The sequence below is a fragment of the Scyliorhinus torazame genome, chromosome 2, assembly GCF_047496885.1.
Source record: "Scyliorhinus torazame isolate Kashiwa2021f chromosome 2, sScyTor2.1, whole genome shotgun sequence".
Classification (NCBI taxonomy): Eukaryota; Metazoa; Chordata; class Chondrichthyes; order Carcharhiniformes; family Scyliorhinidae; genus Scyliorhinus; species Scyliorhinus torazame.
In genome coordinates, this window is record NC_092708.1 from 221,204,097 (window position 1) to 221,228,122 (window position 24,026).

The 24,026-nt window shown below is 46.3% G+C and overlaps 1 protein-coding gene across 2 annotated transcripts in view; it reads left to right on the top strand.

Moving 5' to 3' along the window:
• The window catches only part of LOC140396113 (dynein regulatory complex protein 11-like), a 291,112-nt gene that overhangs the window by 58,181 nt on the left and 208,905 nt on the right, over positions 1–24,026 (top strand). For both annotated transcript variants that reach the window (XM_072484239.1, XM_072484248.1), the window contains exons 6-8: positions 4,131–4,336; positions 7,471–7,555; positions 17,572–17,682. In XM_072484239.1, the coding sequence (XP_072340340.1) occupies positions 4,131–4,336; positions 7,471–7,555; positions 17,572–17,682 (402 nt within the window). The remainder of the gene's footprint in view (positions 1–4,130; positions 4,337–7,470; positions 7,556–17,571; positions 17,683–24,026) is intronic.

The following is a 24,026-nucleotide window of genomic DNA, read 5'->3' on the forward strand; positions in this document are numbered from 1 at the left end:
TGGGAGGGAACCCAGATAGGGGCGGTAAAGCATAAATGTGAAGATGAGTTGGGCAAGGAACTGGAGGCAGGTCTGTGGGAGGATGCTCTGAGGTCAACGTGTCCTCTTCGTATGCCAGGCTCAGCCTGTTACAATTTAAGGTGGTCCACTGGGCACATTTGACTGTGGACTGTATGAGTAGGCTCTTTGAAGGCGTGGAGGAAAGGTGTGGGCAGTGTGTGGGAGGGCCTGCGAATCATGTCCGCGTGTTTTGCGCATGTACGAAACTTAGGGGATTCTGGCAAGGATTTGCCGATGTCATGACCACGGTATTGAAGGTACTGGTGGTCCTGAGTCCAGAGATGGCAATGTTTGGAGTGTCGGAAGACCCGGGGGTCCATGGGGCGAGAGAGACTGACGTTTTGGCCTTTGCCTCCCTGGTAGCCCGGAGACGGACCTTATTGGCGTGGAGGGAGCGGCGGTATGGGTTAGTGACATGGCCGAGTTTCTCAGGTTTGAGAAGGTCAAGTTCGCCCTGAGAGGATCGATGTTAGGATTCGCCCGGAGGTGGCAGTCGTTTATCGACTTCTTTGGAGAAAATTAAGCTGTCAGCAGATATGATAAGGGGGGTTGGGGGGGGGGGTAGAAGGGAAATAGCTTAGCTGGGATCAGCGAGTGGTGGAAATGGGACTGGGGAACTGTATGTAAGCCATGTTTGCTGGATATGGTTGTTGGTTGGGGGGTGGGGGGGGTAATTATTCACTGTGTTATGTTTACTTTCGGAATTGTTGTGAAAAAATTACAAATGCCTTAATAAAATGTTTAAAAAAAATAAAAAAAAAATTCCTTTCTTTCATTGGCCTGAGGCATTCTGTCAGACTCACTTTTTCCCTTGAGTTATTTTAAAGACACCTTAAGACCAGTGGCTTACTGTTATGGGTCCGGGTTTACAGAACCCCAAAGTGTTTCATGAAGTTCAACCGACCCACAACGTTTAATAGATTGTGGTGTGGGAAGCATACGGCGTACTCTCCAGGTGTGATACAGCAGAAATGGACAAGTGGTTTTTAAAACAAAACAATGTTTATTCTATGAACTCATGTTAACCTTTTAAAAACAATCATTGAATATCTTAACACCCATTACTTCAAAGATAACCCCAAAAGACTACAACACTAAATAATCCTTCAAACTGTTCCTTTAAACATCCAAAAGACTTCAAACTTTCAAAAATAGGAGCACATTAGGTTACATTCAATATATTTACAGTCTTTGGATTGCAGAAATCAACAGACCAATTCTGTGTTTCTTCCTGCAGCTCTCAGCAAAACACACAGGCCTTCTCAAACTGAAACTCAAAAAGCAGAAGTGAGCTCAGCTCCCCCCACCCTCTGACATCACTTCAGTAATATGATGAGCTCCATTTCTTAAAGGTACATTGCTTAAACATCCATTTCTTAAAGGTACTCTCACATGACACTGACAGAAATTTTTTTTTTACAACTTTTAAAGTGTCACTTCTGCTCCTGTGGGGTGCAGCTGCACAACTTTTTAATATTGTCTTATTTGGCTCACTGTTCAATTTTGCTTCCATACCCTCCTGCAAAGCACCTTGGAATGCTTTATTCCTTTAAGGACTTGTATAAATACAGGTAGTTGCTGTTGTTAAGATACACTGTGAATGTACTTTAAAACTGAAAATCACTGGGCATGGCTGAGTTGTTGGTTTTATTTATTATTAGCAATTTATTTTTGGGCATGGCTGCTAATTAGAAGCCAGTCATGCCAAACAACCTTGTTAGGAATAACACTTGTATAAATTGCAAATTTGAAACAGCACAAAATAATTGCTGAAAAGATCTTTAATGGCAGCTGCAAAGCTCTAATGGCTAGAATACCTCTGTTGTTGGGTATAGAGGCCACAATTTGATGCATGTCCATGCCAATCGATGGGCATGTATAGATTTGACACTTCAACCTTCGTTCTTTCATTGCAGTGTGTTACCAAGTTAATCCCAGAGCTCCTTTGGTGTCCCCGTGCACCCCAGATTCCAAACTCTCTCCCTTCCCTTGCTCCAAGCTTCATACTCTCTCCCACCCCCCAAGAGTCTCCCTGCTAAACACCAGTCACTGATGAACTCCAGGCCTTGCCAAACCTCAGGCCCCAGGTCCCGCCGAACGTCAAGTCCTGCCAAACTCCAAGGCCCAACCGAACTTGGGCCCCCAACAACTCCAGGCTTTGCCAACTCTAGACCTCACTGAAGAACCCCCTCCCCCTCACTCCCCCCTCCTTAAGGCTGTCTGCATCAAGGCCAGCCGTACTGTCTCTCCCTGTTCTGGTCAGCCTTGCAAATTGAGTTGGGCACAAGGGGAGCAGGGGAGAGCGTGAGAAGTGAGTGGACGAGGCAGTGAGGGGGGGGGGGGGGGGGTTGGTCAGGGGAAATGAGAGGAAGGGAGAAGGGGGAGGGAGAGAGAGAGAGTGAGGCAGGGGAACAGTGGAGAGTGAGAGATGGGGGAAGGAGAGTGTAAGAGCAGGGGAAAGTGGGAGGGAAGGGGAGAGAGTTGGAGAGAGGGTAAGAGGTGGGGGGGGGGGGAGAGAAGCGATGGGGGAGTGGAGAGAAGGAGAAGAGAACTGCTGCACAAGATTGCTCAGTAGGTGGGGTGGGGGGGGGGGGGAGAAAACTGCTGTGTTGGGATGGTGGAGAAGGGTTGTGATGCATGAGTTATAGGTTACGAAGAACTGTTTAAGTGATGTTGCTAATTGCAAATTTTTGATCACTGTGTTTTGGGGCATCTGATGTCATTGATGTCAGTTGCTTTTCTTGCAATGTTAAATATTGCTTTTGAGCACACTGATGTTGTATATTGGTTAAAAGATTGCCTTTGAGCACAACTGATGTAAAATCATTGCTAAATGTATGCTTTTGGGCTAATTGATATCAAATGATAGATGATTGAGTTTGAGCACTATTATGGGCCAGGGCTTAGAAATTCCAAAGTGTATTAAGAAGCTCACCTGACCTATTACTTTTATGTTGAATTTGGCTAGGATGAGCACAAGAGCCTTCACTTCAGGTGTGATTCAACAGACTTCCTCGGTGCTTTTATCAAAACAAAGTTTATTATAAGAATGTAGTCAACATATATAAAACACTTGGCAAGAATTTGTTGTCAATTGCAAACATGAAAAAAACACACAACAGCGACAGTAATCTATATATATAACTCTTAATGAATCTCCCTTAGTAGCTGTTCCAATTCAATACAAAATCCAATAAACCAAAACCCCTTTCAAGGGTGTGGCCCAGCTCACTGTAATCTCACTTGAATAGGACTGGTCCTTTCCCTGTGATTCTGATCCAGTTTCCAGCCAGCAGATTCAAAACTTGTTCCGGAAAGCAACTCTAGCTTTAAAGTTACCAAGGCAGTTTGCCACACCCAATGTGCTTTACGTTCACTGGAACAGATTTAAAATGAAACAGGGAAACTTCCTGCAGTCCAAACGAACAAACCGAAAATGAAACCAAACAAACTAAGCCCCCTCTCACCTGACAGCCCAGCTCCATCCATAAATGACATCACTGAAGCCGTGCTACAAGCCATATGGTAAAACAAAACCTTTCTTAAAGGGACACTCACATGCCAGCACAATTGATGTAAAATGAGTGCAAACGAATGCTGTTGAGCACAAATACTGGCAACTGATTTCAGGTAGGAGCTAGGCATTATTAAGCAAACTAAGCTGTTTTGCGGAACGGAATTCAAATTGTGGGTCTTACTCTTTTAAGTTAAAAGAATTGTCGCGCAGCTTAATTTTGAAATTTAAAAAACCCCAATCTATTGTAAGAATGTTTGAATTTACCACACACTGATGTGAATACATTATGAATCTGTGTGACAATGAAATGGCTAAGTTTCATTATATGCATGAAATTATTTTAATGCCAATCAATATAGCTAGTGACTTTTGTACTTCTTGCAGTGTCTCACTCGAGATTTCAAGCATAAAATGGTGGTTCTCAAGAATCTGCCTTGACAGTTGCTTTAGTTGGGTGACATGGCTACCTTGAGTTTGGTTGTCTGCCATACACAGTAATTATAATACTGTAAGTTATACTACAAACATTATTATACAGACTTTTGTTTTTTAGGTACCGCCACTCAATTTCCAAAAGCCGAGTTCTGCTCAGTTACAAGCTCAGAAAATTGCTCTGCAGCGGAATGTGGTGCAGGAGGTACATGAGGTAGAATACCAGGAAGCCTTATTCACTTTAAAAGAGCAAGTGCGAGCAGTGGAAGGACCGGATATTCAAGAAACCCTGCTGGAGCAGATCCGACAATGGTTTATTGAATGCCGGTAAGGGAAACAGATCATTGAATTTTCAAGACCCACATTTGCTCCTCCTCAGTTTAAAATATCACTTCAAATATTGTGATAACATTTTCAGTAATTAACCAGAATATTTTTGGCTGATATTGTTGGAATTACTAATCATGAAAACAATCCCAAATCTGAAGCATGAAGCTTTCCCTTATGGACTGATGACCCCCAACTCCACCTCATCACCACTTCTCTCAACCCCTTCACTTTTGATAAATTATCAGAATGCTTATCAGTACTGGATGAGCAAAATATCCCTCAAATAAATACTGAAAAGACTGAAGCTATTAGGTGGGTTTCTCCGTCCCGCCTCACCAGATTTCGGTGCAACATGCCTCCGGGATTCTCCATTTTGCTGGCTGGTCAATGGGGTTTCCCATTGTGGGGCAGCCCCACGCCTTCGGGAAACCCTCGGGCTGCCGGCAAAACGGAGAATTCCGACGGTGGAGAATTCAGCCCATTGTTTTCGATCCCCACTCCAAACACTGTTTCCTAGCGACAGGCTCCAATCTTTTCCTACTCTACGTTCCATGTATTATTTGAACTTAAATTCAATTTTGTTCATTTGAGACTTTAACCAAAAAAGGCAACAAGAGACGGTCCAGTGAAGTAACTCAGGAAACTTTACTTAAGTTATAAATGAATACTTAACAAAGCAGGATAGCGAATTGATGGGCGTACTTTCGCTCTGGCTTTGCAGCTCAGCTTAGGGCAGAAAGCGACACTCGGCTTCTGTTCTCTCCCCATAACCTCTGAGTGTCTTCTGCTTCCCTGTAGACAGCAGGCTAAGCAAACTTCACTTTCAAACTTGGTGCGTGCGTTTCTCACTGAAAGCTGCTGTTTATCTACCCTTTCCAAGCCACAACCCACTGTGTGATCAACGATGTTATTGTTCCCTGATTGACCTGAATGAGGCAAGACTAATTCTCAGTTGGTTTACCCCGGGGGAGCGTGATCAATCTGTGATTGGTCTAGGCGGGCATGATCAGTTGCCAATTGGTTTTCCAAGGATGTTGGTCATCTATTGATGGCCTTTCCCATAGTCCTCTGACCAGACCTTTAATGTGTCAGTTACTTGTGGGACCATCCCTTTCGTTAAAGTTTGTTCTTGTCACCTCCTGGTAAGATCAAAGGATGCTTTATCTTCCTTTTCCATTGTTTAGGATATCTTTATTAATGGTACCTTGAGCTCATTGTCATGGGACTTGCTTAATTAGTTGTAAGCAATGTTATCACTTTATCCTTTGTTCTAACATTAAAGTGACTCAGTCCAAGCACCAACACCAACAGATAAAGGACAGGGCTTCTAAAGCAGTCACTGATAAGGATTTGATTTAATGAAGAATCATGGGGAGACAATATAGGCTCAATGGTACAACTTTGAGGGAAGTACAGGAGCAAAGGGACCTCGGGTTCAAGTGTATAATTCTCTGAAGGTGACCAGACATGTTGAAACAGTTGTTAAGAAGGCTTATAGGATCCTTGGGTTTACAAATAGAGGCATAGAGTATAAATGCAAGGAAGTAATGCTACACCTCTACAAATCACTGGTCAGACCACATTTAGAGTTTTGTAGATTTCATAGGAGGTTTCAAAAGAGAGCTGGATACATATTTGAATGTGATTAATTTAGAGGGCAATGGAGCTGGTGCGGACACGATGGGCTGAATGGCCTACTTCTATGCTGTAGATTACATTAAAAATATATTATGACATGCAATCAGCATAATACTGATATGCTTGTACTGAGTGCTCAGGAGCCATTTGGCCCAATGCTGCTGCCTTTTAATGAAGTGGCAGCACCAACTTTTCTCGCTGCTTACATAGGAGCATGGGAATTAAGAGCAGAAGTTGGCAATTCAGCCCTTCGAGCCTGCTCCGCCATTCAATCAGATCATTGCTGATTTCTTCCTGGTCTCAGATCCACCTCCCCACCTGTTTCCCATATCCCTTTAACCCATTTTTTAAATCACAATTTTATCTGTCTCTGTCTCCTTGAAACCATTTAATTACCCAGATTCTACCGCACGTAGCATAGTGGTTTGCACAATGGCATCACAGCGCCAGGATCCCAGGTTCAATTCCCAGATTGGGTCACTGTCTGTGCGGAGTCTGCACGTTCTCCCCGTATCTGCGTGGCTTTCCTCCGGGTGCTCCGGTTTCCTCCCACAAGTCCTGCAAGACATGCTGTTAGGTAATTTGGACGTTCTGAATTCTCCTTCAGTGTGCCCGAACAGGTGCCGGAGTGTGGCAACTGGGGGATTTTCACAGTAACTTAATTGTAGTGTTAATGTAAGCCTATTTGTGACAATAAAGATTCTTATTACTATTATTTACTTTATCAAACAGTATTTTATGTACCTCGGTTGGACCCCCTTCCATCCTTCTAAACTCCAGCGAGTATAAGCCCAAACTGTTTTATCTCTCCTCGTACATCAACCTTTTCATCCCCGGAATCAATCTGGTGAAGCTCCTCTGAACTGCCTCCAATGCCACCACATTCTTGAATGGAATTCAAAATGGCGCCGGAGCGAGGCGACTTATTGCAAGCTGTGCCCAGCATACCCTCTAATTCTATCTTTTACTCTCATTCTATGCTTCTAAAACTTCATTCTAACTCTTTTAAACTCTCTAACAATGTTCTTAACAGCTTATTCCCTACTGCCATCAGACTTTTGAATGGATCTACCTCGTATTGAGTTGATCCTTTCTCTACACCTTGCTATAACTGTAACATTATATTCTGCAGTCTCTCCTTCCTTATGTACGGTATGCATTGTTTGTACAGCATGCAAGAAACAATACTTTACACTGTATACTAATACATGTGACAATAATAAATCAAATCAAAAATCCTTCCTCAAATAAGGAGATCAAAGCTGGACACAATACTCCAGGTGTGGTCTCACCAACATCCTATACAATCAATTACTTACATCAATCAGTACTGAAACTTGGGGTAGGGTTTGGTATTGGGGATGTTAATTGATAGAACAATAGCACAATCCTATTTTTTAGCCCCGAGTATACTTCACTGCATTATTCTTCAACTGATTTGGAGAATTGCAGCTGCTATTTATTAAGTGTTGACATTTTACTCTTTGATCCAGAAACAAAACTGGGAAGTTTCCTGACTACCCTGATGCAGAGAAAGGAGGTTCAGCAGCTATTTTCGCTTCAAAGACTCCACAAGAGGTAAATTTCAAAATTTACTATATTAAGACTCCCGTATGACACACAGAGTTAAATGCTGGAATTGTTTAAAGGCAATTTCTTAACACTTCTCATTTATAATTCCATATTTATTGACTATTTGAATACATGTTTGATTTTATCAGCAGCAGCAATAGGGAAGCTACAGTTTTCCTGAAGGACACTAACCTAAGGCAAGAAAAAACATGAAGGTTTCTTGTTACTGGTTATTATTCTGTAACTGTTATTGAAGACGAGACATTTTGAGGACAGGATGAAGCATTGGCAAAATATTTTTGTGATGTCAAGAGAGCTTCACCCTGCTTCATGTTATTGTCATTTCTGTTTCATATCTTTTCACCTGAATCAAGATGGGTTCTGTACTGTAGGGCTCCAGCACTGAACTGACATTTTAGAAGTTGAAATTCAAACATGATGAATTGTAATTACAATATAATAGCCCCAGAGTTACAGCGAGGTGGGAAAGATGTAGGACAAGTCAACAAGGCCTTGTCACACTTAATCAGGGCCACATTATCATTTTTTTGTGAATGGTTTCCCACCTGTCAACCATCAAAATTGACAGCCTGGGAGGAGTGAAGGCAGCAGCATGGGGCTGCATCTGGGAGCCCTTGAGGACCCAGGTTGGCCATTGCAGCTTGAGGTGGAGGATGTGTGGTGGGTAGGTTGGCCATCGCATTTTGGGATGAAAGATTGACCACCACAGCTTTGAGGGAGGAGGGCACAAGTCTGTCTTATGGAGGAGTTGAGAGCCTATGCCTCTCCTCTTACAGGTCTCTGCCTAGTATGCTACCTGCATTCACCTTGCCTCCTCTCCCTCCTGCCCCACTCTTCAGAGGAGGTCCCACCATCAGAGTACACTAATGCCACTGCTGCAGTTGCAGGGGACCAGTGCCATGCAAAAGATGGAAGACTGTCCTGCAATCCTCAGGATAACCTTCCAGTGAAGTCCTGAAATGTTGAAAGTCATGCTTCAAGTTCTAACCAATACTAGGAAACTCGAGCAAATCTCTATATTCACATGGCACATGTGCAAATCAGATGCACGTCTGCTGATCTCGAAAATGCACGTGTGCGCAATGACATCAAGAGTATTTTCTGATGTCTTTTTGCGATTTTATACGCTTCAGATCGGGTGCGTGCCCAGCCCAACCAGGTAAAATTCTGGCCTCAAAACATTCTCAAAACATCATAATATGATCAGCACCAGTCAAATGATTTTGTGGGGTTAAATCCTGGTTGACAAATATTTAAAGTTTTTTGAGGATGTAATTATCATGGTAGACAAAGAGGAACCAATAGATGTATAATATACCTGAATTTCCAAAAGACATTTAATAAGGTACCACACAAAAGGTTAATAGGGAAAATAAGGGCTCATGGAGTTGAGGGTTATATTTTAGCAAGCGTAGAGGATTGGTTAACAGATAGAAAGCAGAGGTATATTTGTGACTAAACAGTGGGGTGCATTCAAGAAGTATATAGGGAGAGAACTGGGCCAACATGTTCCAATTAAGAAAATGGTGGGACCAACAAATCCAGTGGAACCTGTACAGCGAACAATGTGCAACATTGAATAAGGAGATAAAGGGATGCTTATGGCAGATATAGAGGGCTCAAAACAGCAGATGCCCTAGAGGCATGTAGAATGTGCAAGAGGAAACTTAAAAAGGAAATTAGGTTGGGCGGCACGGGTGGCGCAGTGGTTAGCACTGCTGCCTCATGGCGCCGAGGACCCATGTTCGATCCCAGCCCCGGGTCACTGTCCGTGCGGAGTTTGCACATTCTCCCCGTGTCTGCGTGGCACAATCCAAAAAGATGTGCAGAGTAGGTGGATTGGCCACGCTAGATTGTCCCTTAATTGGAAAAAAATAATTTGTATTCAAAAATAGGAAATTAGGAGAGCAAAAAGGGAACATGAAAGGATACTGGCAGGTAAAGTAAAGGAAAATTACAAGTTGTTTTCCAAATACATTAAGGGTAAAAGGAGAACTAGGAAAAGAGTAGGGCCCATTAAGGACCACGGTGGTAATTTGTGTGTAGAGCCAGAGGACTAAATGGTACTAAATGGTTTATCCCGTATCCTCAGACTGTGACCCCTGGTGCTGGACACACCCGCCAGTGGGAACATCCTTCCTGCATCGACCCTATTTAGTCCTGTTAGAATTGTACAGGTTTCTATGTGATCCCCCGCCCTCATTCTTCTGAACTCCAGAAAATACAATCCTAACTGTCTCCCCTCCTACATCAGTCCTGCCATCCCTGGAATCAGTCTGGTAAACCTTTGGTGCACTCCCTATAGAGCAAGAACACCCTTCATTAGATAAAGGGACCAAAACTGCACACAATATTCCAGGTATGGCCTCACCAATGCCCTTTATAATTGCACAGTAAGAAGTCTTACAACACCAGGTTAAAGTCCAACGGGTTTGTTTCGAATCACTAGCTTTCGGAGCGCAGCTCTTTCCTCAGGTGAATGAAGAAGTGATTTTCAGGTAATTAAGTCTTTATAGGTCCAGGCGGTGCGACTGGAGACAGGGATAATCACAGGTTAAAGAGGTGTGAATTGTCTCAAGCCAGGTAAGTTGGTAGGATTTCGCAAGCCCAGGCCAGATGGTGGGGGGTGAATGTAATGCAACATGAATCCAAGGTCCCGGTTGAGGCCGTACTCGTGCATGTGGAACTTGGCTATCAGTTTCTGCTGATTATCCCTCTCTCCAGTCGCACCGTCTGGACCTGTAAAGACTTAATTACTTGAAAGGACTCTCATTCGAAGTATCATCTTGCATCTTTGAATTTGTCTATATATATGTTTGTGGAACATATCAGCCTCCCTGAACAGGCGCCGGAATGTGGCGACTAGGGGCTTTTCACAGTAACTTCATTTGAAGCCTACTTGTGACAATAAGCGATTTTCATTCATTTTCATTTTCAACCCACCTCTTCATTCACCTGAGGAAGGAGCTGCGCTATGAAAGCTAGTGATTCGAAACAAACCTGTTGAACTTTAACCTGGTGTTGTAAGACTTCTTACTGTGCCCACCCCAGTCCAACGTTGGCAACTCCACATCATGACTGCATAATTGCAGCAAGACATCCCTGCTCCTGTACTTGCAATGAAGGCCAGAATACCATTTGCCTTCTTTACTGCCTGCTGTACCTATATGCTTACCTTCAGTGACTAGTGTACAAATACACCGAGGTCTCGTTGCACACTCCCCTCTCCTAATTTCTGACATAATAGTATTCAATTCTGGTCGCCATACTACCAGAAGGATGTGGAGGCTTTAGAGAGGGTGCAGAAGAGATTTACCAGGATGTTGCCTGGTATGGAGGGCATTAGCTATGAGGAGCGGTTGAATAAACCCTGTTTGTTCTCACTGGAACGACGGAGGTTGAGGGGAGACCTGATAGAGGTCTACAAAATTATGAGGGGCATAGACAGAGTGGATCGTCAGACGCTTTTCCCCAGGGCAGAGGGGTCAATTACTAGGGGGCATAGGTTTAAGGTGCGAGGGGCAAGGTTTAGAGTAGATGTACTAGGCATGTTTTTTACACAGAGGGTAGTGGGTGTCTGGAACTCGCTACTGGAGGAGGTGGTGGAAGCAGGGACGATAGTGACATTTAAGGGGCATCTTGACAAATACATGAATAGGATGGGAATAGAGGGATACGGACCAGGAAGTATAGAAGATTTTAGTTTAGACCGGCAGCATGGTCGGCACGGGCTTGGAGGGCCGAAGGGCCTGTTCCTGTGCTGTACTTTTCTTTGTTCTTTGTTCATTCAGATAATAGTGTGCCATTTTGTTTTTGCTACCAAAGTGGATAACCTCACATTTCTCCAAATTATGGGCACGATCTACCAGCCGCGTTGCGCTCGAGCGATAGTGCAATCTGACCAGTACCTCCCGGGCGAGACTTCCTAGCAGCCTTCACACCTCGCAGGATATACCCAAGTCCCGTGTGGGGTCAGAATCAGAATCTCGCCCAAAAGGGGCTTGATCATACGGCGGGCGCCTAAGTATTGTTTAAACTTACTTCGACAGGCTTAACCGGGATCTACCGGCCTCCCGGAATCTACCAGCCTCCCCAGCAAGTCTGCAGCCGGGCACCATTCAGTACTGATCCACACAAACATGGACCAGGCTGAATGGCAGCAAGAGGGTCTCCCAGGCCATCAGTAGCCCCTATATGGGCAGGGATAGTGCAAGATGGCCTCCTGGCCCTCTCCCTGGAACGCGGGCACTTTGGCACTGCCCAGCATGCACCTTAGCACTGCCACTCTGGCACTGTTAAGGTGCCTGGGTGGCACTGCCAAGCTGACAGGTGCACTGCAGGGTGGTAGTGCAAGGGTGCCTGGGTTCCAGGGTGGCACTGCCAAGGGTCGGGGCCTGCGGGGGGCCGTGCCCATGAAAAGAGGATGGGGGGGATTTGAAGGGTGGGGGTGTGTGCAGGGCAGGTAAGTAGGGATCTTTGGGGGGGGTGATGGGTGGGGGTCCTGGACGGGGGGGGGTTGGGGGCCTGAAGAGGGGCTCCACATGGATCCCATAGCGGCGTGTGCTCACTTGGGGTGGGGTAGTGCCCATGGGTGGTGGTGTGGGGGGTCTCACAAATTCACTTGGAGATCGGGGCACCCTTTCAAAATGGTGGCCTGCTCTCTGAATTCAGTTGCCCTGTGCTGAAAAAAATTCCAAGTGTGGACAAAACCAGTGAGAAATTCCCAGGGCCCCAAAAAGTTACTATGTGTCGTTTGATAGCAGTGGGGAACTCGCTGGCAGAGCCGACGGGCGGGAAACTCCCTGCTAAATCCGCTACAAATTAATTTAGACATTTTTCCATTCAATTCCACTCTATATTTCATCTCCCATTCATTTGCCCACTCACTCAACTTGTCCAAATCTCACTGAAGGATCTCTGCATCCTCCTCACAGCTCACCTTCCCACCCAACTTGATGTCATCTGCAAATTTGGAAATATTACATTTTGTTCCTTTGTCTAAATCATTAATATATATTGTGAATAACTGGGGTCCAGCACCGATCCTTGTGGTACCCCTCTGGTCACAGCCTGCTAATTTGAAAAAGCCCAGTTAATTCCTGTCTGCCAACCAGTTATCTATCCATCTCAACACACTGCCCCTAATCCCATGCGCTTTAATTTTACGCACTAATGTCTTATGTGAGACTTTGTCAAAAGCCTTCTGAAAGTCCAATTATGCCACATCCACTGGCTCCCACTCGTAAGCTCTACTAGTTCCAACCTCGAAGAATTCCAGTAGGTTTGTCTACTTGTCCTAATGTAAAGAAACATTAAGCTATTTGCTCTGGTTTTACTTTAGACTTCCCATTTACTTCCAAGATGAAAGAGAGTTGGGGTCTCAAGAATAACTAATCAGTATATTAACATTCAGACAAGGCCCAATGATCAAGTTACAATAGAGATGGGTTATAAGAGGGAAGGGTTGCTAAGGTAACATGGAAACTCACAGACAAGTTAGCCTTCATGGATCTGGGAGAGAGAGAGCAGCTCTGTGATTCACCGTGTAGGAATGTGGGTGGGATTGGACTGAAAAGAACAATTTCATGAAGATTTGCCTGGCTTAAGCTAAGGGGAGAATCAACATGAAAGACCTTCACCATGAAAGACAGTTCTGGGATTAAAAGTTACCAGGCTGAGAAAGAAGCAGAATGGAAGTAAAACCTTGTGAGCTAAGAATCCCTTTGGAATGGATTGGGAAAACCGAATGAATACTTAAGGGACAGTGTAAAGCAGACCTGTGAAATGGGATTTCTGGTTGGGTTAAACATAAAAGGGGAAAGTTCTGTTTGGTAGTTTAAAGTAGAAGTAGCCTCAAAAGGTATTTAGGCAATAGTGCTTTTAGTTCAGTTGTTACAGTAAATGTCTTTAAAGGTGATAACTTGCTGTGTCATTCGTTCAGCTAACAACTGGATTTTCAGATTTCTTTTTTTAAAAAGTTATCAGTCCCTGATATTTTGAGACATAAAGCCCTTCTAGTTAAAATTTTTAATTCTAATATTAGGGTCTTCGGTTGTGCCTGACTTAACAAGATATAAATAACTAGTATTGGTGAATCTATTAAGCAAGATTTTACATATACTTAACAAAACACAATGAAGACACCATGGAAGTCTCTCATCCCTCAAGTTCCGAGAATTCCTTGAGTGTTTTTGGCACAGGCAATGCCCTCTTCTGTCTCTGAAGTGCTGTTAAACTGTGTCATGGAAGAATTATTCATACCACAGAAGTCATAGCAAAATTGTGCCAACAAAGGCTGATTTTCCAATCTATATACCCACATCTCATTATTCTGGAATCTCGTATTTGGAAATAGTCCAAATTTGCCTTTTCCATTGGTTTAGGGTGCAGGCCATCCGATATCGCACCATCTTTGTAACTAGAATCATAGACGAAAGTCAAATCTACACCCTTTGTTCCCTGGACCCTTAGTTTCATTCCATTGTGAACAGGTGACACATTACCTTTATATGAAGAGCGGTTGCAATGCCACGTCATCGTCATTATACTTTAACATGGGTCCTACTGATGCTAAAGCTATTGGACATGATTCAGTGACTGCGTTACATCATGTCCGTCTAGCCGCTTTGATGACCACATGATGCAAAACATCAGCAATGATCAAATGTACAAATAACTCAAAAGTTTGCTATATCACAGAATATGGCTGATTTATTTTGCATGGGATCAACGATATGCATGATGGATATATTTGTTCTTATCCCCATAGAAACCAAAAACTTTTACAAAGGTATGTGAGTTTCCAGTGACTGATTGAAAGGATCACGCTGCAAGATTTCAAGTTTCAGGACTTTTACCGTAACAAACAAAGTAAAAGCAGCATTATCTAAATATTACTCAGTAAGCAACTTACACTCTAAACTACAGAAAATATGTTCCTCAGACAACTCTTAATACTGTTATGACACCCTGGGCAAGTGTGTGTTAATTTTCAGCCCCACTCGTCTCAGAGTCACAACACAAGTGAATTAATCAATATTTTTTATAAAAACCCTCGGCTGCCCAATAATTACAGTCATCAGGTTTGTAAATGTAAACACAATTACTGTTTACATATATCAAGAACCATCATGGAAAAATGCAGTAAATACAACTGGTTAACATCTAATCCCTGACTCTCACTTTAACTGCCTCCCTGCCTTCCACCCACATATACACACACACAGTTGTAATGGTTTGCCTGTAAACAGATTCACGAGCTTCCTGCCAGTTCAGAAACACAGTTTCTCTGAAGAAAAACGGAGAGGAAGAGAGAGTGGGTCTTCTCTTTGAACTGCCAGGAATCAAACTGAAATCAAGCTGAACAGATGTGGCTCTGAAGACATTACTGTGGGATCCTTTTGGGCCAGCTCATTGGCCATCAGCCAAATCAATCAAACAGAGACCCAGCCAATTGCTGTTAGTCCTGCTGTCAGTCTACACTTCAGTTCAAACCAGCACAGGCTTCTGCTTAAATTAAAGGTACAGGCCACTGCTTCCATCTGCTTGAATTAATTTTTAAAAACTTTATCAGAATTACAAAGCCAGAGCTCAGAGTGTGGACAGGGGCAAACGCCTGATCCAAAAACCAACTCAAATTGAATCCAGTTCATGGTCCCCACAAGAGAGACATTTCAGATACAGGCATTACACCTGACCTCACGCTGATCTTAGCCGAAAGGCCAAGAAGCGATCTTCTGCTTGAAGTGAAGGTACAGACTGCCTTAAAGACACATGTCCATGAATCATCCATGGATCAAAAATGTAATGGCAAAATTAAAGAAAGGGGAAATAAGGGAATAAACAGGAAGGACCCTTACAATACGACTGAAAATGCCACACAACAATTAGACTGTGCACTGTCCCTGAAGTGGACATTTTATTCTGGAACTAGTCCAAAGTTATTCTCGGTTCCTGGTGGCTTGCTTCCTTTTTCCTTTACCAGTTGAGTAACTTCTAATCCCAGAATTGATTTACACTGAGGATTCCTTCCCTCCAGCCCAAACTAGACAAATCTTCTGCTTTCCTTTGAATCCTTACAAACTCAGTCTCTTCAATTTGAGTGAGAATTTCCACTCACATTATGTGTGGCGAGCAACAGTGTCAGCGTTTCCTCAGCTTCAGATGCTGGACTGACTCTCTATTTCCTGATCTCTGTTTCTCAGGAGGCTACAGACTGACTTATGCCTGTAAAGTTCAGGGATGATTTGGAAAACCCGCAACCAATATACTAATGCCGTCATATTGACTTTTCCTTTCCCAAAGCCCATATCTATGGCAACATGTATTGTGGTAGAAAAGCTAATTAGCTGTTGTCTAGATCCATAATTCCAAACTTAAGCAGGCAGTTTAATGTTTAAAATAGAAACAGAAATTGTTGGAAGTACTCAGTGGGTCTCATAGCATGTGTGGATGGGGAAATAGTCAACATTTCAAGACATATATGACTCTTCAGAACTGAAGGCTGATAAAAATGTGATGGGTTTTATGCTGTTGAAAGAGGGGTTGGGGGACAGGAAAACTTAAAGGGAAAGTCAGGAATAAAGTAGTGGATGGGAAAGATTAAATGACAAAGATGTAATGAATCAAAAGGTAAAGGGAGTTGTCATGAGAAAGCAAACATTTTCCAGAGTGAGTGTGAATGGCAGAATAATGAACAGTTCTGTCTAAATGCAAAATCAGGAAAAACAAGATTCAAACTGCTTCATGGCAAAAAAAAATCAAAATGGGGTCAGAGTTCATGGTCTGAAATAGTTGAATTTAATGTTGAGTCCAGGGGGCTGTTACAGTGCCTAACCAGTTGTGGTGCTGTTCCTTGAGCTTGCTTTGAGCTTACCTGGAAAACTGGAGCAGGCTAGGGACAGAAATGTGAGTGTCAGAGCATGGTGAATTGAAATAGCAAGCAACAGGAAACTCCGGGTCATGGGTGCCGTCTGAGTGGAGATGTTCCACAGAGCAGTTGGTCTCCCCAATGTAGAGGAGATTGCAGTGTGAACAGTGAAGACAGTATACTTTCTAAAATAGATACAAGTGCAAAGAATGTTTGGACCTTGGATGATAAGAAGAGATGGAGGTAAAATGGCAGGTGCTACTGGAGGGAGGGGAGTTGCTTTGGAATGCTGACCATGGAGGAGAGAGGGAGATGTGTTTGGTGGTGGCATCATGTTGGAGGTGACAGAAGTGACAGGATGATTCTTTGAATGTGGAGGCTGGTGGGGGAGCATATGAGGACAAGGGGAAACCAATTCTGGGAGGGAGGGAAATGATTAAGAACAGAAATGCGGGAAATGGACATGGTTAAAGTTGTCAACCACAGTTGGGGGCCGATCCTTGATGACCGAGGAAGTAAGACATACCAGAAGCAATGCTGTGGCAGGTAGCATCATTAGACCAGATGCAATGACACCTTCGTCCCAATAAGTCACCCTGGGCCTCCTTTCAGTCCTCCAGTTTTCCTGGAATTAAAGGGATAGTCCCAAAACAAAGCAATGTTATGAACTTCTTATTTGTAGCAATATCTTTTGGGATATAACTGAACAGACAAACAAAAACCCCATAATATTGTTGTGGTCTCACCAAAGTTCTATACAACTCCAACATGACCTACCTGCTTTTGTAATCTATATCTCGATTGATAAAGGCAAGTGTCCCATATGCCTTTTTCACCACCCTGTCAACCTGCCCTCCCGCCTTCACAGATCTATGGACAAACACGCCAAGGTCCTTTTATTCCTCTGAACTCCCAGTGTCATGCTGTTCATTGAATAATTCCTTGTAAAATTACTCCTTCCAAAGTGTATCACCTCTCATTTGAATGGAAGGTTTTACCTAACCATACACATCTAGTTAGTATGACTCCATGCTTTCAAATTGTGCCGAATGGAAGCCAGAATGCTCACTTTTGAGATTTTTCTTTAAAGACCGGGCTGTCAGTATATTAATAGCTTATCCACCCTCCTCAGGTACTTCAAGAACTTGCTGCACAACAAGAAAGGAAAAAGACAAAGAAAGAGAAAAAGAGCAAAAATGAGAAGAAGAAAAAGAAGAAGAAGAAGGGGAAAGCAAATAAAGAGGTATGGTTGCAAATGTTAGGTTTTGTCTTAAACTCTTATTTTAATTTGTTTATAGGACTAGGCATCAAATGCTAGGCCAGCGTTTATTACTTATCCCTAATTGCCCTTGAGGTGGTGATGGTGAGCTGCCTTCTTGAACTTTTGCAGTCCATGTGTTATAAGAATACCACAGTGATGTTTGGAAGACAGTTCCAGAATTTTGATTGTGAACGAATGGCAATATACTTGCAGGTCAGGATGATGCACGACACTTGGAGGGGAATTTGCAGGTGTCCGTGTTCCCATACATCGGCTGCCCTTGTCCTTCTAGGTGATAGAGGTTGTGGGTCTGAAAAGTGCTGTTTAAAGAGCCTTGGAGAATTGCTGCAGTGCATTGTAAAGATAGTATACACTGCTGCTACTGTACATCAATGGTGGAGGGAGTGTGTTACACACACATTGGCCCGCAACCCCACAGACATATACACACATTGCCCCCAACCCCCCCTCCACACACAGATATTGCCCCCCTCCTCCACAAATGCAGTGCCCCCCTTCTGCACACACATGCAAACGCACACACTGCCGCTGCCTCTACACGCACACGACTCGCTCTGCACGTGCACACACATACATATACACACACAGGTCTCTCTCTCTCTCTCTCACTCACTCACTCACTCACACAGCCCATACTACAAACACACACACGTACTTCCCCACCTCCACATGCACACACTGCCCCGACTCCACGCACACTGCCCTACCTTCACACACACACACTCTCTCTCACACACACACACACACACACACACACAAAGAGGATAACCAGGGAAAGAGTAGGGCCCATTAAGGACCAAGGGGAAATCTGTGGGTGGAGCCAGAGAACATTGGTAGTGTGTTGAATGAATACTTCACACCTGTCTTCACCCAAGAGAATGAGGAGGTACGTATAGAACTCAGAGAGAGCGACTGTGAGGTTCTTGAGCAAATTGGCATAGAGAGTGACAAAGTATTGGAGGTGTTGGCAGGTTTAAAAGGGGACAAATTTCCAGGTCCGGATGAATTGTGCCCCATGATGCTGTGGGAGGTGAGGGACGAGATTGCCGGGGCTCTGACCCAAATTTTTTATTCCTCTCTTGCCATGTGGGAGATGCCAGAGGACTGGAGAACAGCTAATGTGGTTCCACTATGTAAGAAAGGTTGTAGAGGTAAGCCAGGGAACTAGGACCAGTGAGTCTCACATCAGTGGTATGGAAACTATTGGAGAAAATTCTGAAGGATTGGATTGGATTGGATTTGTTTATTGTCACGTGTACCGAGGTACAGTGAAAAGTATTTTTCTGCGAGCAGCTCAACAGATCATTAAGTACATGAGAAGAAAAGGGAAGAAAAGAAAATACATAATAGGGCAACATAACATATACAATGTAACTACATAAGCACTGGCACGGATGAAGCATACAGGGTGTAGTGTTAATGAGGTCAGTCCAGACTTCCGGGCAGCTCCCGCTATTACGGACCTTCGGGCTCGCTAGAGGAGCCCCAATGGAATTTTTTCGAAGACAACCCGTGGGGAAGGGAAGAGAGAGGTCCCCCTCCAACTTTTATGGACCGAACCAGAAGTGCAACGGCCAAAAAGCGGCATTGGAGCAGTGGGAGAAGCGAGGGAAAAAAAACAAAATGGCGGCGGCCGGGGACAAAGCGGTGTGCAGGCCGGAGCTGCAGGAGTTCATCAAGCGCTGCTTCGAGGAGCTGCGCAAGGAGATGCTGGCGCCTATGCTTTCGGCAATTGAAGGACTAGGGATCACCCAGAAGGCCCACGAGGTAAAGATCCAGGAGGTACAGAAAAGAGTTAGTGAGAATGAGGACGGGCTCTTGGGCCTGGCGGTGAGAGTGGAGCAGCACGAGGCGCTACACAAGAGGTGGGCGGGAAGACTCGAAGACCTGGAGAACAGGTCGAGGAGAAAGAATCTGCGGATCCTTGGTCTCCCTGAAGGAGTGGAGGGGGCCGATGCCGGGGCATACACGAGCACGATGCTCGGGGCGATGATGGGCGCGGAGGTCCCTGCGAGGTCGCTGGAGCTGGACGGGGCACACCGGGTGCTGTCGAGGAAGCCCAAGGCAAATGAGCCGCCAAGGGTGATGGTGGTGAGGTTCTACCGGTTCAAGGACAGAGAGTGGGTCCTGAGATGGGCCAAGAAGGAGCGGAGCAGTAAGTGGGACAATGCAGAGATCCGAATATACCCGGACTGGAGCACGGAGGTTGCAAAGCGGAGAGCGGGTTTCAACCGGGCCAAAGCGGTGTTGCACCGGAAAGGAGTGAAATTCGGAATGCTGCAGCCAGCGCGACTGTGGGTCACATACAAGGACCAACACTATTACTTCGAAACGCCTGAAGAGGCATGGACCTTCATACAAACCGAAAAGTTGGACTCTAACTGAGGATTTGTGAGGGTGGGGGGGATGTTTGAGGTTTGATGTGTGATGGTTGTGTATATAGGGGGTCAGTCACGCGCAGGAAATGTTACATGGGCTGGGGGAGAGAGACAAGGCCGCGACAGGAGCTGCGCCAGAGGGGGCGGAGCGGGCTTTGGAATGCGCGGGGTTTTTCCCGCGCGCGGGAAGAAAGGCTGGAAGGGGAACGAAGGAACACATATTGATTGGGAGACTCCCACACGGGGAGGTCAATGGGACGGCGGGGGAAGCCGGGGTCAGCAGGTGTCAGCTGACTTACGGGAGTGACATGGGGGGAGCAGAAATGCTAGACAGGGGTCTAGCGGGGAGTGGGGGGGGAAGGGTTGCTGCTGCACTGGCTGAAAGGGAATGGGACACAGAAGAGGTGGTCGGGATGGGGGTCCCCCATCTGGGGGACTGGAGGGTGAGGGAGGCGCAGACACGGGACTGGCCCAGAAAAGGAGATGGCGGGGGTGGGGGGGGGGGGGGGGGGGGAAGAGGAGTGAGAGCCCCTCCAATCCGGCTGATAACGTGGAACGTGAGGGGCCTGAATGGGCCGGTGAAGAGGGCTCGAATGTTCGCGCACTTAAAGGGACTGAAGGCAGACGTGGTCATGCTCCAAGAGACACATCTGAAGGTGGTGGACCAGGTCAGGTTAAGAAAGGGATGGGTAGGACAGGTATTCCATTCGGGGCTGGACGCGAAGAATAGAGGGGTGGCAATATTGGTGGGGAAGCGGGTGTCATTTAAGGCCAAGAATATCGTAGTGGACAATGGAGGGTGATATGTGATGGTGAGCGGTAGGTTGCAAGGGACGTGGGTGATGTTGGTAAACATATACGCCCCGAACTGGGATGATGCAGGATTCATGAAGCGCATGTTGGGGCGCATTCCGGACCTGGAGATAGGAGGCCTGATAATGGGAGGGGACTTCAATACAGTGTTGGACCCAGCACTGGACCGCTCCAGATCAAGGACTGGAAAGAGGCCGGCGGCGGCCAAGGTGCTAAGGGGGTTTATGGATTAGATGGGGGGGGTGGACCCATGGCGGTTTGCAAGGCCGCAGGCCAGGGAATTTTCTTTTTTCTCCCATGTGCACAAAGCCTACTCCCGGATAGATTTTTTTGTTCTGGGCAGGGCGCTCATCCCGAAGGTGGAGGGGACGGAGTATTCGGCCATAGCCGTTTCGGACCACGCCCCGCACTGGGTGGAACTGGAGCTGGGAGAGGAGAGGGACCAACGCCCGCTGTGGCGGCTGGATGTGGGACTGCTGGCGGATGAGGTGGTGTGTGGGAAGTTGAGGGGGTGTATCGAAAGGTACTTGGAGGCCAACGACAATGGGGAGGTGCGGGTGGGGGTGGTGTGGGAGGCGCTGAAGGCGTTGATCAGGGGAGAGCTAATCTCCATCAGGGCTTACAGGGAGAAGATAGAGGGCATGGAAAGGGAGAGGTTAGTGGGGGAGATTTTGAGAGCGGACAGAAGATACGCAGAGGCCCCGGAGGAAAGATTACTTGGGGAAAGACGACGGCTCCAGACGGAGTTTGATCTGTTGACCACAGGGAAGGCAGAGACACTGTGGAGGAAGGCGCAGGGGACGACCTACGAGTATGGGGAAAAGGCGAGTCGGATGCTGGCACACCAGCTCCGTAAGAGGATGGCAGCGAGGGGTTATAAGCTCAATGTAGGGAAGAGTGAGCTCTTTGTATTACAGGCAGGGGACCAAGAAAGAGGGATAGGGGACCTACCGCTGAGGAGGGTGGAGGGGAGTTTTCGGTATCTGGGGATCCAGATCGCCAGGAGTTGGGGAGCCCTACATAAACTGAATCTGACGAGGTTGGTGGAGCAAATGAAGGAGGACTTCAAAAGATGGGACATGTTACCGCTCTCGCTGGCGGGTAGAGTGCAGTCGGTCAAAATGGTGGTCCTTGCGAGGTTTCTGTTTCTGTTTCAGTGCCTTCCCATCGTGATCACCAAGGCCTTTTTTAAGAGAGTAGGTAGGAGTATTATGGGGTTTGTGTGGGCGAATAAGACCCCGAGGGTAAGGAGAGGGTTCCTGGAACGCAGTACGGACCGAGGAGGTTGGCGCTGCCAAACCTAGGGAGCTACTACTGGGCAGCAAATGTGGCGATGATCCGCAAGTGGGCTATGGAGGGAGAGGGGGCAGCATGGAAGAGGATGGAGACGGCGTCCTGTAAAGGAACGAGCCTGGGGGCGTTGGTGACAGCACCGCTGCCGCTCTCGCCGTCAAAGTATACCACGAGCCCGGTGGTGGCGGCAACGCTAAGGATCTGGGGCCAGTGGAGACAGCACAGTTGTGCAATGGGAGCAACGGTGTGATCCCCGATCAGGGGTAACCACCGGTTTGTCCCGGTGAAGATGGACGGGGAGTTCCAGAGCTGGCATCGGGCGGGGATTAGGAGAATGGGGGACCTGTTCATTGACGGGACATTTGCGAGCCTAGGGGCACTGGAGGAGAAGTTTGAGTTACCCCCGGGAAATGCCTTTAGATATATGCAGGTGAGGGCTTTTGTGAGGCGACAGGTCAGGGAATTCCCGTTGCTCCCGGCACAAGAAATTCAAGACACGGTGATCTCGGGTGTATGGGTCGGGAAGGGCAAGGTGTCGGCAATACACCAGGAGATGAAAGAAGAGGGGGAAGCGCTGGTAGAAGAGTTGAAGGGTAAATGGGAGGAGGAGCTGGGGGAGGAGATCGAGGAAGGTCTGTGGGCTGATGCCCTAGGTAGGGTTAATTCCTCCTCCTCGTGTGCCAGGCTCAGCCTGATACAATTTAAGGTGGTTCACAGATCTCACTTGACGGGGGCGAGGTTGAGCAGGTTCTTTGGGGTAGAGGACAGATGTGGAAGGTGCTCAGGGAGCCCGGCGAACCACGTCCATATGTTTTGGTCATGCCCGGCACTGGAGGGGTTCTGGAGAGGAGTGGTGGGAGCAATATCTCAGGTGGTGGAAGTCCGGGTCAAGCCAAGCTGGGGGCTAGCAATATTTGGAGTAGTGGACGAACCGGGAATGCAGGAGGCGAAAGAGGCCGGCATTCTGGCCTTTGCGTCCCTAGTAGCCCGGCGAAGGATCTTGCTAATCTGGAAGGAGGCGAAGCCCCCTACCGTGGAGGCCTGGATAAACAACATGGCTGGGTTCATAAAGCTGGAGAGGATTACGTTTGCCTTGAAAGGGTCTGCGCAGGGGTTCTACAGGCGGTGGCAACCGTTCCTAGACTATCTCGCGGAGCGTTAGAGGAAGGTCGGTCAGCAGCAGCAGCAGCAACCTGGGGGCGCGGGGGGACGGGGGACGTCCTGGGAGGGGTGGGGGGGGGGGGGGAATGGGAGACTGCCTGGGAGGGTGGATGAGCAAGAGATAACATGAAGGGTTGGGAAAACTGGCACGCACTGGAGAGAGCCAGTATACAAAGATGTAAACATATCATTTTGCCATGTATATATCTTGCTCTGTGCGATTTCTCGTTATTTTGTTACGGGGGGGGGGGGGTTATTGTTTGTAAGGGAGAAAAATTGTGTTAAAAAACTTTAATAAATATATATTTTTTTAAAAATGAGGTCAGTCCATAAATAAAAGGGTCATTTAGGAGTCTGGTGACAGTGGGGAAGAAGCTGTTTTTGAGTCTGTTCGTGCGTGTTCTCAGACTTCTGTATCTCCTGCCCGATGGAAGAAGTTGGAAGAGTGAGTAAGCCGGGTGGGAGGGATCTTTGATTATGCTGCCCGCTTTCTCCAGGCAGCGGGAGGTGTAGATGGAGTCAATGGATGGGAGGCAGGTTCGTGTGATGGACTGGGCGGTGTTCACGACTCTCTGAAGTTTCTTGCGGTCCTGGGCCGAGCAGTTGCCATACCAGGCTGTGATGCAGCCCGATAGGATGCTTTCTATGGTGCATCTGTAG